The sequence below is a fragment of the Pipistrellus kuhlii genome, unplaced genomic scaffold, assembly GCF_014108245.1.
Source record: "Pipistrellus kuhlii isolate mPipKuh1 unplaced genomic scaffold, mPipKuh1.p scaffold_m20_p_30, whole genome shotgun sequence".
NCBI classification, from domain to species: Eukaryota; Metazoa; Chordata; class Mammalia; order Chiroptera; family Vespertilionidae; genus Pipistrellus; species Pipistrellus kuhlii.
This window is the reverse complement of record NW_023425530.1, coordinates 4,666,872-4,680,377: the sequence shown is the minus strand read 5'-3', so window position 1 is coordinate 4,680,377 and position 13,506 is coordinate 4,666,872. Positions and strand designations below refer to the sequence as shown.

Sequence of the window (13,506 nt, the reverse complement as noted above, 5' to 3'; positions counted from 1 at the left end):
AGAGGGCCCTAACTGGTTTGGCTCAGTGGCTAGAGCGTCAGCCTGTGGACTGAAGGGTCCCAGGTTCAATTCCAGTCAAGGGCACATCCTCAGTGGGGTGTGTGCAGGAGGCAGCTGATCGATGTTTCTAGCTCTCTATCCCTTCCTCTGTAAAAATCAATAAACTCTATTAAAAGAGAGAGAGAGAGAGAGAGAGAGAGAGAGAGAGAGAGAGAGAGAGAGAGAGTGTTCAGAGGTAATAACTTTTTTGTGTGTGTTTTTGTGTGTGTGTGTGTGTGTGTGTGTGTGTGTGTGTGTGTTTTGGCTAGTGTTTTGTTTATTACTAAGGACCTGCTTGTAAGTAGGGGGATAAGGCGGAGCCGTGTTAAGCGTGACCAATGAGGAGAGGCAAGAGAGCCTATCTGTGTCCCTGGGCGCCGCCCTGTGCTATCCCGCAGTCAGGTGAACTGACGGGGGGCTCTGGTCACTCCAGTGGCAGATGAACGCCTGGTGATTCAAACCAACATTTCCTCCCTGACCCCAGAAAAGCTGGCTCCAGAAGACTGAGATCAATCCTGCACGTTCACGTGATGCATTTACTTTTACAAAAAGAATGTATATCTGTATAAAACAATACAAAACAAAAACGCTTCCGGGGGTTTTAGTGTCGGCTGAACTCTTCCCACGTGTGGTCGCCCCCCAATAAGCCATTCCTCACACCGCCGTCGGCAGGAGCCGTCTGCTGCTATAGAGCCCTCCCCGCCTTCCTGTCTCCTGACCACGGCCAGGGGTGTCCTCCGCTGTGTGGGTTCTGGATTCCTGTTCCAGTTGCTGGCCCTGCCACGTGGGCCCAGGAAGCATTTTGAGCATAACTACTGCATCTTTCTCAGATCAGTTTAATAAAGGAGTGATGTGCAATAAAAATAAAAATAAAATTTTAAAAAAGGTTTAACGATTCCTTGAAATCATTGGGTAGCCTGTGAGATTTCCCCAATTGTCTCTCAGACATCTGGTATTTGTTCGTTGAAATAAAAACCCAGACAAGGTCACACACTGCATTTGGCTGGTTTCTCTTCCTCTTTTCCCCCTTGCAACATAGCCGTGGAGGAAATGAGGCTGGCCTTTAGACTTTGCCAGTCTGATGTTATCCTGGTGGTGTGGCTTCAGTGCATTTCTCTATCCTCATCTTGACCAACACCAGATGATCCAGTTCAGCTTCCTTAAAAAAAATAAAAAAAATAAAAAATAAATGTTTTTGCCCTAACTCAGTGGTCAGCAAACAGTCATCAGAGCCAAATATCAGCAGTATGATTAAAATTTCCTTTGAGAGCTGAAAACTAACTTCTGCGTATGGGCCGTGAAGTTTCAATTGCACTGTACGTGCGTGCCCGCATGTGGTATTTTGTGGAAGAGCCATACTCAAGGGGCCAAAGAGCCGAATGTGGCTCGAGAGCCGCAGTTTGCCTACCACGGTCGTAACTGGTTTGGCTCAGTGGATAGAGCCTTGGCCTGCAGACTGAAGGGTCCCAGGTTTGATTCTGGTCAAGGGCATGTGCCTTGGTTGCAGGCACATCCCCAGTTGGGGTTGTGCAGGAGGCAGCTAATCGATGTTTCTCTCTCATCAATGTTTCTAATTCTCTATCTCTCTCCCTTCCTCTCTGTAAAAATCAATAAAATATATATTTTTAAAAATGTTTTCATTGATTTTCGTTTTTGAGAGAGAGAGGAAGGGAGAGGAATTAAAGAGATAGAAACATCAATGATAGCCATCTATTGGCTGCCTTCTTACACACCCTACTAGGAATTGAGCCTGCAACCCAGGCATGTGTCCTGACCAGGAATCAAACTGGGGACCTCTTGGTTCATGGGTGGATGCTCAGCCATGAGTCACACCGGCTGGTCCAGTTTCCATTACTTTGGCAAGTCTTTCATAGAGGCCATTGTGCCCTCTTAGCAGGAAATACTCAAGGTCTGCTTTCCCTCCTTTTGTGACCTGAGTAGCCACCTAGACCCATCAGGGATGCAGTTTTTATTTCATTCTAAACAACTGCAAACATACAGAAAAGTTGAAAGGATGGTATAGTGAACACCCCTAGATTCCACAATTGCCATGTTGTTAAATTTACTTTATCATACTGTATCTATTCATCTATTTATTCATTCCTGGACCATCTCTCCATCTCATGTTTGGATACAAATCAAAATAAGCAAATGCTGTGTGTGTGTGTGTGTGTGTGTGTGTGTGTGTACCTTGTATAAGTGGAATATTTGTTTTGTTGTGCCTGAGTTATTTCACTTAGCATGTTTTCAAAGTTCACCCATGTTGTAGCATGTATCAAAATTTCCCCTTTTAAATTTATTTTTTGTTGACAATAGTACTGATTTCTACCCATTTCCCCCTGCTTTGCCCCACCTCCACCCAGCCCCCAGGCCTTCACCACACTATTTCTGTGTCCATAGACTGGGAATCAAACCAGCAACCTCTTAGTGCATGGGTCAACGCCCAACCATTGAGCCACACCAGCGGGTGAATTTTCTTTCCTTTTAAGGATTAATAATATTCCATTGAGTCCACACCAGTTTGGCTCAGTGGATAGAGCATCAGCCTGCAGACTCAAGGGTCCCAGGTTCGATTTCAGTCAAGGGCATGTACCTTACTTGCGGGCACATCCCCAGTAGGGGCATGCAGGAAGCAGCTGATGGATGTTTCTCTCTCAATGATGTTTCTAATTCTCTATCCCTCTCTCTTCCTCTCTGTAAGAAATCAATAAAATATATTAAAAATAAGTAAATAAATAAATAACATCCCATTGCATGTATACAACAGTTTGTTTATCCATTCATCTGTTGGTGGAATTTGGGGTGTTTCCATCTTTGGGCCATTGTGAATAATGCTGCTATGAATGTTGGTGTGTAAGTATCTGTTTGAGTCCAGCTCTTTTTTTTTAAATATATTGTATTGATTTTGTACAGAGAGGACGGGAGAGAGATAGTTAGAAACATCGATGAGAGAGCGTCATCGATCAGCTGCCTCATGCACACCCCCCACTGGGGATATGCCCGCAACCAAGGTACATGCCCTTGACCGGAATCGAACCCAGGACCCCCAAGTCCCCAAGCCAACGCTCTATCCATTGAGCCAAACCGGTTTCAGCCCCAGTTCTTTTTTAATTTTAATTTGTTCTTGAGAAAGAAAGAGATATCGATTTATCAATTGACTGTTCCACTTATTTATGCGTTCATTGTTGATCCTTGTGTGTGCCCTGACTGAGGACCAAACTCCTACCAGCCTTGACAAATAGGGATGATGCTCTCACTGAGCTACTGAGCCAGGGCCTGAGTCCCTGCTTTTAACTCTTATAGGAGAGGATTTGCTGGATCATTCTGTTTAACTTGTGGAGGAACGAAGTTTTATATTTCTGCCAGCAAAGTGTGTGTGTGTTCCAGTTTCTGCACATTTTTGTGAACACTTGCTACTTTCTGTGGGTGTTGTTTTGTTTTTTTATGGTAGCCATCCTAGTAGGTGTGAAACACTATCTCATTGTGGTTTTGATTTGCATTTCCCTAATCACTAATGATGTTGAGCACCTTTTCAGATATTTATTGGTCACTTGAATAGCTTCTTTGGAGAAATATCTATTCAACTTTGCCCATTTTAAATATATATATATATTTCACTGGTTTTCTACAGAGAGAAAGGGAGGGACAGAGAGTTAGAAACATCAATGAGAGAGAAACATCGATCAGCTGCCTTTTGCACCCCCCCCCCCCACTGGGGACTTGCCTAAAACCAAGGCACATGTCCCCAACCGGAATCGAACCTGAGACCCTTCAGTCCGCAGGCCGACGCTCTATCCACTGACCCAAACCTGCCAGGGCAACTTTGCCCATATTTGAATTGGGTTTTGGCTGCTGTTGTTGAGTTGTAAGAATTATTTATAATCTGGATATAATCTCTTATCAGAGATATTATTTACAAATACTTTTGAGTTTCAGTTGCCCTCTCAGCACCATCTGGGAACTAGATGGGGGAGCAGGGCAGCAGAGGAGACACCTGATTGGAGGGAGTGGTGCCCCAGTGAGAGAGGAGAGGGCATGGCCTCAGTGGTGGGAGAGTGGGTGCTCTCAACAGGCCCCTCGCTGGAGCTCAGATCAGAGGAACAAGAGGTGGGCTGGAGGCCTGAGAGATGGAGCAGATGGAGGAGGGAGTGGCCACCTGACCCCTAGTCCGTTCTCTTGAGGTGAAAAGACCACTGCCTGGAGGGGCAGGCAAGGGAGAGATGAGGCCAGGGCAAGGGCAAGTTACAAGTAGCATCCTTGCCCTGGCCAGTGTGGCTCCATACACTAAAAGATGGCCAGTTAGATTCCCGGTCAGAGCTCATGCCAGGGCTGCTAGCATGTAGGAGGCAGCTGATTAAGCGCCCTCTCTCTCTCTCTCTCTCTCCCTCTCTCTCTCTCTCTCTTCTTTTCTTTTCTCTCTCTAAAAATCAATTTTAAAAGTTAAACAAAAACAAGTAGCATCGTCAACAGATGGTGGCTCAGGATTCAACTGTCCCCTAACAATTCCACCTCAGCACTGTGCAGAGGGAACTGGGGGATCTCCCCAAAACTCCAAAGGAGGCAGGACCCTCCCCCCCGAGTCTTCAAAGGTGGCTTCCCCCCTACTCTTAGGGGACCCCTCTTTATCGCCTCCAAATCTCTTATTTGTCCGCTAAGAGTGTTGAGATCTGCCAAAACCAGTTTGGCTCGGTGGATAGAGCATCGGCCTGCAGACTCAATGGTCCCATGTTTGATTCCTGTCAAGGGCATGTACCTTGGTTGTGAGCACATCCCCGGTGGGGGGTGTGCAGGAGGCAGCTGATCGATGTTTCTAACTATCTCTCTCCCTTCCTCTCTGTAAAAAAAATCAATAAAATATATTTTTTTAAAAAAAGAAAGTGTTGAGATCTCACACTAATCCCTGAGGTCCTGCCCAGAAGTCCCTCATTGTTCTCCTGAAATGTTGCCTTGAAATCCCACCTTAGTGAGTTCTGGGAGGAAGGGAGAGAGAAAGAGAGAAACATCAACGATGAGACAGAATCATTGATCGGCTGCCTCCTGCACACCCCCCACGGGGGACCCAGGCATATGCCCTAACCAGGAACTGAACCATAACCTCCTGGTTCATGAGTTGACACTCAACCACTGAGCCACACCAGCCAGGCTCCCATTACCTTTCTCTCTAGGAACAGAACACCTTCCCCTTTTGTTTTGTTTTTTTGTTTATTTGTTTTTTAATATATATTTTATTGATTTTTTTACAGAGAGAAAGGGAGAAGGATAGAGCTAGAAACATCGATGAGAGAGAAACATCGACCAGCTGCCTCTTACACACCCTCCACCGGGGATGTGCCCGCAACCAAGGTACATGCCCTTGACCGGAATCGAACCTGGGACCCTTCAGTCTGCAGGCTGATGCTCTATCACCGAGCCAAACTGGTTTCAGCTCCCCTTTGTTACTAAACCAAAGGAGTTTGGTCACCTGCTGGCATCAAAGCAAACATGAGTTCGCAGCCAAGAGGTAAAGGTTTATTGAGGGAATGGCGCTACACCTGGAGCTTGTGTGCAAGAGCTGGCTCCTCTGGCAGATCCTCCCCTCCTCCAACTGATGGACGGACCTAAACTCCACCTGCAGCCGGGCATTCCTGAGCACTGAACCGCCAACTAAGTCCCTGGGTCCCTAATCATAGGCCTTACATGAAACCACCAATCAGGGTGTGCTGAGTGCCCTGAGCCCCGTCCCCTCTCTTCCCTCCCCTTAAAAGTGCATGAACCCCGGCCCTTGCTCTCTTTCTCCTCTGGAAGCAGCCAGGAGGGGTACCCTTCTCTTCAATAAAGCCTGTGTCCTGGCATCCCAGTCTCTGGCCCCCTCTGTTTCATCTTTCATCCTCGATGGCTTCTTGGGACGGGTGACATAGGGCACTATTGATGGTGGGCTAGGGTAAGGAAGGGGCAGTGGATCCTTGCATCTGGTCCTGATGTCAGCCGTGGCTCCGTTCTGTCTGGTTTAGCAAGGATTGGGTGGGTGGGATCGCTTCATTTTCTTGGGTCCGGAGCTGAAATACTACTGAGGCCTAGATGTTAGCTTCCTCTGTGGTCACTAGACCTGAGGCTTTGTTCCTAAGATTATGTGCTGCCGACCAGAACCTCATTGTCCTGAAGGCTTAGTGATTCAGGGAGTGGACCAGCGAGGGAAAGAGGCGATGAGGCCAATTTGATCACAAGGGAAGAAAGGAGAAAAAACATATCAAAGAAAGGAAGTTACCTAAGTTTAGCAGGAAGGTGGTTTCTCAGCTCCCCTCCATCCCCCCCCCCTCCCCCCGCTTACCGAGAATAAAGGAAGAAGATCATGTCTTCATTTCCTGTGTGAATTCATTTGGGAGCCAGACTGTACCTGAGGCACACCCAGTGGGAGCTCCATTAGTGCCCTCCGCCTCCCTGGACCCAAGCTGGGTCCCCCATTCTGGACCTCAGGGACCACCGGACATCCCTCCTGCCCTTCCCCAGCCTGGGCAAGGTGCCACCCCTGGACTTCTGCAATCTTCACGCTGTGACTGTGCTTCCTGGGCGGCCCCGCCTGCTCCCCTCTGCCCTGCCCGGTGCCCCAGTAAGGCGCTGTCCTCCATAGCTGGCCACCATGGTGCCTTTGGGGCCTCTGCCCAGGACCTGCTGGACTCCGCTCATCTCTCTGCTTCTGGTCTGCTGCCTGCCGCCTCCAGGTGAGGCCATTCAACGTGGGGAGGGCTAGAATTGGGGGCTGGTAGAGAATGGGAATAAGAGAAAGCAAAACTCACCACATCCTGCTGCAAACACTTCCTTAAACTCAGATCTGACTGGGCTCACCACTGTCCTGGGGAGAAAGTTGTGGGACCTTCACTCAGCCAGAGCTTCCTGAGGCCGTCCCTGCATGTGATTGTGATTTGTCCTCCCTACCCAACCCTCTCCTCTCTCTCTCTCTCCCTCCCTGTTTCTGTCTCTCTCAGCTCCATCTGTAATTTTTTTTTAAATATATTTTATTGATTTTTTTACAGGGAGGAAGTGAGAGAGATAGAGAGCTAGAAATGTCGATGAGAGAGAAACATCGACCAGCTGCCTCTTGCACACCCTCTTCCGGGGATGTGCCCGCAACCAATGTACATGCCCTTGACTAGAATCGAACCTGGGACCCTTCAGTCCACAGACCGACGCTCTACCACTGAGCCAAACCGGCTTCGGCTCCATCTGTACCTTTGACTTCTGCCTACACTCTTCCTTCTGCCAGGATCACGCTTCCCTTTCACTTGGCTAGCTCCTACTTACCCTTTGAAACTCTCCGTACTTGTCTCATCCAGAAAGCTTCCCTGATTCGCTTCCTCCTACAGGCTCCTTCCTGTAGGCCTCCCCTGGCCTCCTGAGCTCTCCTGTCTCTGATCCATCACCTGTCTTCCCCACTGAACTGGAGGCGCCATGAAGGCAAAGTCCGTATCTCAGGATGGATGGTAGGGCCTCAAGATGCATAGGCCGGGGAACTCTGGATCAACCACCGGAGTCTCTCTGTTCCCACAGGAGCCCAGGGGGAGTTCCTGCTTCGGATGGTGCCCCGGAACCCGGTGGTGCCTGCTGGAGGGTCCCTTTTGGTAAATTGCAGTACAGATTGCCCCCAGCATGAACTCATCAGCCTGGAGACATCCCTGTTAAAGGAGGAAGTGGGCACAGGCCTGGGCTGGAAGGCCTTCCGGGTCAATGTGACCAGTGACAGTAAGATCTTCTGCTCCGCCATCTGCAACGGCTCGCAGATGTCAGACTCCTCTGACATCACAGTGTATGGTGAGTACATGTGGCGGAAGGTGGGACTGGCCCCGGCAGTGGTGGGAGCAGCCCGGAGTTTGCAGGAATGGACCAGGACTCGGACCCAGAGTCTGGACCTGGACGTGTGTGTGTGTGTGTGTGTGTGTGTGTGTGTGTGTGAAAGAGACAGAGACAGAGATGCATCTCAACCACATGACAGGGCAGCAGTGGTTGAGATCAATTCATTTGGGTCTCAGCAAGCATTTAAAAATGATAGTACACGTCTTTTATTTATTATGTATATTTTTATGGCAGGTAATAAATTAATGGGGTTCCAAAATAAAAAAGTATAAAAATGTATAAATTTCAAATCTCCATTTACCTAGCACTGCTGGCAGTGACCGCTGTGTTAAGTGTCTATACCCACTTTAGCCTTCATTCAATCCTTTTAAAAATATATATATATTTTATTGATTTTTTTACAGAGAGGAAGGGAGAGGGATTGTGAGTTAGAATCATCCATCAGCTGCCTCCTGCACACCTCCCACTGGGGATGTGCCTGCAACCAAGGTACATGCCCTTGACTGGAATCAAACCTGGGACCTTTCAGTCCGCAGGCCGATGCTCTGTCCACTGAGCCAAATCTTTTCAACCCTTTCAAAGATCCCAGGGCGAGGGGTAGGGGAAGCTAAGGAAACAGGTTCAATGGGGCGGAGTCACTTGCAGGGGTCACGGCCCTTGAGCGGCAAAGCTGGCAGTCTGGCTCCCAAGAGTTATTAACAGGTGAAGTCTTCCTTTCCAGACTGTGAATCCCCTTGGTACTGGTTTCTTGTGGATCCTCCCACGAGATTCTCTGCATTTATTTATTTGTTTATTTATTTAGAATAGTTTCTTGCCCTACCCGGTTGATTGTTCAGTGGTTAGAGCACCAGCCTGCAGACTGAAGATGTCAGGTTCAATTCCAGTCAAGGGCATGTACCTTGGCTGCAAACTGGGTCCTGGCCAATCAGGGTGTGTGCGGGAGGCAACCAATTGATGTCTCTCTCACATTGATGATTCTCTCTCTCTGTCTCACTCTCCCTTCCATTGTCTCTAAAAATCGATGGAGAGCCAGCCAGCATGGCTCAGTGGTTGGGTGTGGACCCGTGGACCCATGAAACAGGAAGTCCCGGTTCAATTTCCAGTCAGGGCACCTGGTTGTGGGCTTGTTCCCCAGTAGGGGGGCATGCAGGAAGCAGCAGATGGGTGTTTCTATCTGTCCCTCTCCCTTTCTCTCTCTGAAATCAGTAAAAACGTATTTTTTAAAAAGGCATACAACAGACGGTCACTTATGGTGCCTACTGCTTTGTGAAGCCTTCATGGATGAGTAACCATGTGTATGCTCTTATGTGGGTGCCAGTGTGTATACATATTTGTGTACCTACATGTGTGTCTATGAGCATTGTCTATGTTTGTGGGAGTGTACATGTGTGTGTGTGCCTGTGTCTGTCTGTATCTCTCTCTGTGTATCTCCATGATTGTATCTATATCTCCATGTGTGACTGTTTGTGTTATTGTGTGTGCGGGCAAGTGTGTTTGTTTCAATATCTGTGTGTCTGTGTCAATATGTGTCTACATATATGTTTGTATCCACATATATTTCTGTGTAATGTGTACATCTGCATGTGTCTACCTCCCCGCCTGTATCTGTGTGCCTGTGAGGTGCCTCTGGCCAGTGCTGTGTGGGAGCTGGTGGTTCCTGGCTCCTGAGGTCTGACTGTGCTCATCTCTTCCCAGCTCTACCTCACACTGGGTAGCCTGATATCCGCCATGGTGGGAGTGTTTACACCTTGGAAACTGGCAAATACTTGTCCAGGCTCCCCCACCCCACCCCCGAGAGCCCAAGCATACCCAGAATTTACCAGCATAACACTATCCCTGACCAGTGGTGCCCGAGACTAAGATGGAGGCCTCCTTGTCAGGTATTCTAACATTGGAGTAAGATGTTAACTTTTTTCATAGCAGTCAGTCCACGGGCCTCTCTGACAGCTTGAGATCCAAACTCGAGTTGTCAAAGGTGAGCATAAGTGGCTTCCCAAGGAGGTTAGGATATGGTTTGTGTGCCCGAGAGAGGCCCTGCAGCTGCGTCTGGGAGAGGACCCAGCCTAGAGGGGTCGGGTCCCCCGTGATTGTGCCAGAGCACCCTGAGAGGCTGCCCCGGGCAAGTAGGCTGGGAGAGTCTTGAGCACCTGGGGCTGACTGGGAAGGGTTGCACCAAGCTCTTAGAGGCCAAGGCCAGAGTCCAGGCCAGAAGCTGGGAGGAGGGCCAGGGGAATCCCTAGATGTGACATCAAAGAGGCAGGTGGACACACGGGTCTAAAGTTTGGGAGACCCACATTCTGCCCCGGGCTCTGCCCCTTCCTGGATGTGCCCTCTGGGCTTGATTCTCCATCTGTAAAAAGAATATAATAGAGAACGTTTTTCTCAGTTGCAATGTCAATGAAGGGGGATGCCTGGATGACATTTGCAAAAACTCAGGAAAGCTCTAGGTAAATAGGAACTTTTCTAATTACTGTTAACGTCACAAGTGGTCATAGGTGTTAGTACCCTTTCCCTTTTTTAAATTTTAAATTTAAAAAAATTTTTTTTTGCTTTTGTCATATTTTTATTTTATTTTTTATTTTATTTTTTATTAAATTATTATCTATGTACATATTTTAACATTGTCCCCCCCATACATACCCTCCCTCCCCAGAGTTTTGTGTCCATTGGTTGTACTTATATGCATGTATACAAGTCAGTTGATCTCTTATCTCCCCTTTCCCTTTTTTTAAAAAAACTTCATCCCGAGGATATTTTCCCCCCCATTGATTTTCAGAGTAAAAGGGAAGGAGGAGGGAGGGAGGGAGAGAGAGAGAAAAGAAAAAAACTTCAATGTGAGAGAGACACATTGACTGGTTGCCTCCCTCACACTCTTGAACTTGCAGAGCTTGCAATGAAGGTAGGTGCCCATGACTGGGGATCAACTGGAGCCCTTCAGTCACTAAGCAGAACATGCCAGGGCTCATTTTATTTAATTATTATTATTTTTTTTTTACTGTGAGGTTCTTCTTGTAAATAGCAAATCTTTTCTTTCACTGCCTGACAAAACAGAAAATAATAATCTTGATGCTATCGACAATAGCAAACACTTCCACTAGCACATTTCTAAGCCCTCTAGGTAATCACCTCCACGTTCACAGTTCTGCACTGGGCCACCCTCGGGTCCTCTCCCCTCCCTGGGGAGGGGGATGCAAGGCTGATTGGTAAGCTCTGTTCTCCCCCCCCTCTACCCCCACCCGCAGAGTTCCCAGAGCGTGTGGAGCTGGCACCCTTGTCCCCCTGGAACCCTGTGGGCAAAAACTTCACCTTGCGCTGCAGGGTGGCAGGCGGGGCACCCCGGACCAACCTCTCCGTGTTGCTGCTCCGTGGGGAGGAGGTGCTGAGCCAGCAGCTGGCGGTTGGAGAACCTGCGGAAGTCACCACCACGGTGCTAGCCAGCAGAAACGATCATGGTGCCAATTTCTCTTGCCGCTGGGAACTGGACCTGCGGCCCCAAGGGCTGGGACTGTTCCAGAACAGCTCAGTCCCCAGGCAGCTCCGAGCCTTCGGTGAGGAAAGGGACTGCAGATTGTGGGTGACGAGCTGAGCCAAAGCAGAGGTGTCCTGGGCCTGCGGTTCTTGAGAATGGGGTGGCCTGGACCTCAAGGGTTTCTGGGAAGGCCTGCCCCTGGCCATTGGATGGTTGGCCTCAAAAATTCCCATGGTGGCAGGAATTTTTGAGATAGATGTGTCCTAGGAAGGGGCTAATCCAGGCTACAGGATACCCTGGGAAAGAACCCTGGTCGGGGGGTTTGAGTGTGTCACAGGGAAAGGGGTGTCCACGGCTGTGCGAGAACTCCAGCTCACTCCCACTCTTCTCCCCAGTCCTGCCAGGGACGCCTCCGCATCTCTCCGTTCCCAGGTTCTTGGAGGTGGGAACATCCCAGGCCGTGACCTGCATCCTGGACGGGCTGTTTCCTGCCTCAGAGGCCCAGGTCCAACTGGCGCTGGGGGACCAGACGCTGAATGCCACAGTCGTGACCCACGGTGACACGCTGAAGGCCACAGCCACAGCCACGGCGAGCGCGGAGCTGGAGGGGGCTCAGGAGATTGTCTGCAATGTGACCCTGGGGGGCGAGAGCCAGGAGACTCGGGAGAACTTGACCATCTATAGTAAGAGGGGGCGGGTCAAACTGCTGCAGGGGTGAGGGCGAGGGGGTGAGCTTCATTAGCCCAAAGGGCAAGGCACCGGAGAAGCCAGGCCAGAAAGGCGGGGCCTGAGCCGCCAAAGTGGGAGGAGTTGCCGCGTGGGCGGGGCCTGGGTCTTCAATAACAGTAAGGCCTGAGTGCCCCGACTTGGGTGGGGCCACAGAAGAGCTAAAAGGCGAGGCCTGCATATCCTGAGGGGGGAAATTCGGGTGGAGGGCTGGGCTTAGTGGATGTGAGGAGTGGATAGCAAACTCCAAGGCAATGCTACTCCTGCAGGCTTCGGGGGGCCCGTCATGAACGTGAGTGGGACCATCAGGAACATGAGCCAACCCACCGTCCATCAGGGGACCACAGTGAATGTGACTTGCGCTGCCGGAGCCCGAGTCCAGGTCACGTTGGACGGAGTTCCCGCTGCAGCCCCGGGTCAGCTCGCCCTGCTCCAGCTAAACGCCACCGAGAGGGACGATGGACGCAGCTTCTTCTGCAGCGCCGCCCTCGAGGTGGACGGGGTGGTCCTGCTCAGGAACAGGAGCGTCCAGCTGCACGTACTGTGTGAGTAGGTCACTCTGGCCTTTAACTCCTTGCTCTCCTGAATTGGAGACTTGACTCTCTCTTCCCCCATTGTACCTTGGGTTTGTCTGATCATTTGGCGGTCCTGCAGATGGTCCCAAGATTGACCCAGCCAAATGTCCTCAGCACTTGATGTGGAAAGAGAGAACGATCCAAATCCTTCGGTGCCAAGCCCAGGGCAACCCAGATCCCCAGCTACAGTGTTTGCACGAAGACTCCATGGCCCAGGTTCCCATCGGGATCCCATTCTGTGTCAGGCTAAACTATAGTGGTACCTACAACTGCCGGGCGGCCAGCTCACAGGGCGAACACACTTTCGTTGTGGTGATGAATGTTCAAGGTGAGCTGAGGCGGGACTGGGGGGTCTAAATGGGCAAGCCTGGGAGGGGCAGGGGTACGAGTACTTACTCCTTGCTTCTCTGCACAGAGCGGAACCCCCTCACCATTACCATCATCTTGGCGGTGTTGACCACCCTGGGCTTCGTGGCTGCCATCCCGGCCTCAATTTATGTCTTCGGGGTGCACAAGCGTAGAGACATCTACCATGTGAATCAGGGAAACGCCGGGATTCCCCTCACACCTAAAAGGCCTGAGGGGGAGCCATCATCTTGAGCCTCCAGCCATGGGGTAATGGGCCAAAGTCCACAGGGGTTTGGCTTTATCATCAGGTGCTGCAACAATAAAGATATCAAAATCCGGAGTCTGTGGCTTTTTAAATATTTATATATATATATTTTTTATTTTTTTATTTTTTTTATTTTTTTTTATTTTTTTTACTGATTTCAGAGAGGAAGGGAGAGAAATAGAAACATCAAGATGAGCAAGAATCATTGATTGGCTGCCTCCTGCATGCCCCCCTACTGGGGATCGAGCCTGAAGCCT

General features: G+C 49.7%; 1 protein-coding gene across 1 annotated transcript; it reads left to right on the top strand.

The window, feature by feature from the left end:
* Positions 1 to 6,443: 6,443 nt before the first annotated feature.
* Positions 6,444 to 13,321, top strand: ICAM3 (intercellular adhesion molecule 3). Its single transcript, XM_036459580.2, has 7 exons — positions 6,444 to 6,737; positions 7,564 to 7,824; positions 11,109 to 11,414; positions 11,731 to 12,018; positions 12,331 to 12,606; positions 12,716 to 12,964; positions 13,052 to 13,321. Exons 1-7 carry the CDS (start codon positions 6,656 to 6,658, stop codon positions 13,234 to 13,236), a joined length of 1,647 nt encoding a protein of 548 aa, XP_036315473.1. The 5' UTR covers positions 6,444 to 6,655; the 3' UTR covers positions 13,237 to 13,321.
* The last annotated feature ends 185 nt before the right edge of the window (positions 13,322 to 13,506 follow it).

Coding starts and splice junctions, on each gene's coding strand:
- ICAM3 (XM_036459580.2), top strand. CDS start 6,656: ATGGTGCCTTTGGGGCCTCTGCCCAGGACCTGCTGGACTCCGCTCATC. Junction 7,825..11,108: donor CTCTGACATCACAGTGTATG/GTGAGTACATGT, acceptor CCCCACCCGCAG/AGTTCCCAGAGCGTGTGGAG. Junction 12,965..13,051: donor TGTGGTGATGAATGTTCAAG/GTGAGCTGAGGC, acceptor TTCTCTGCACAG/AGCGGAACCCCCTCACCATT.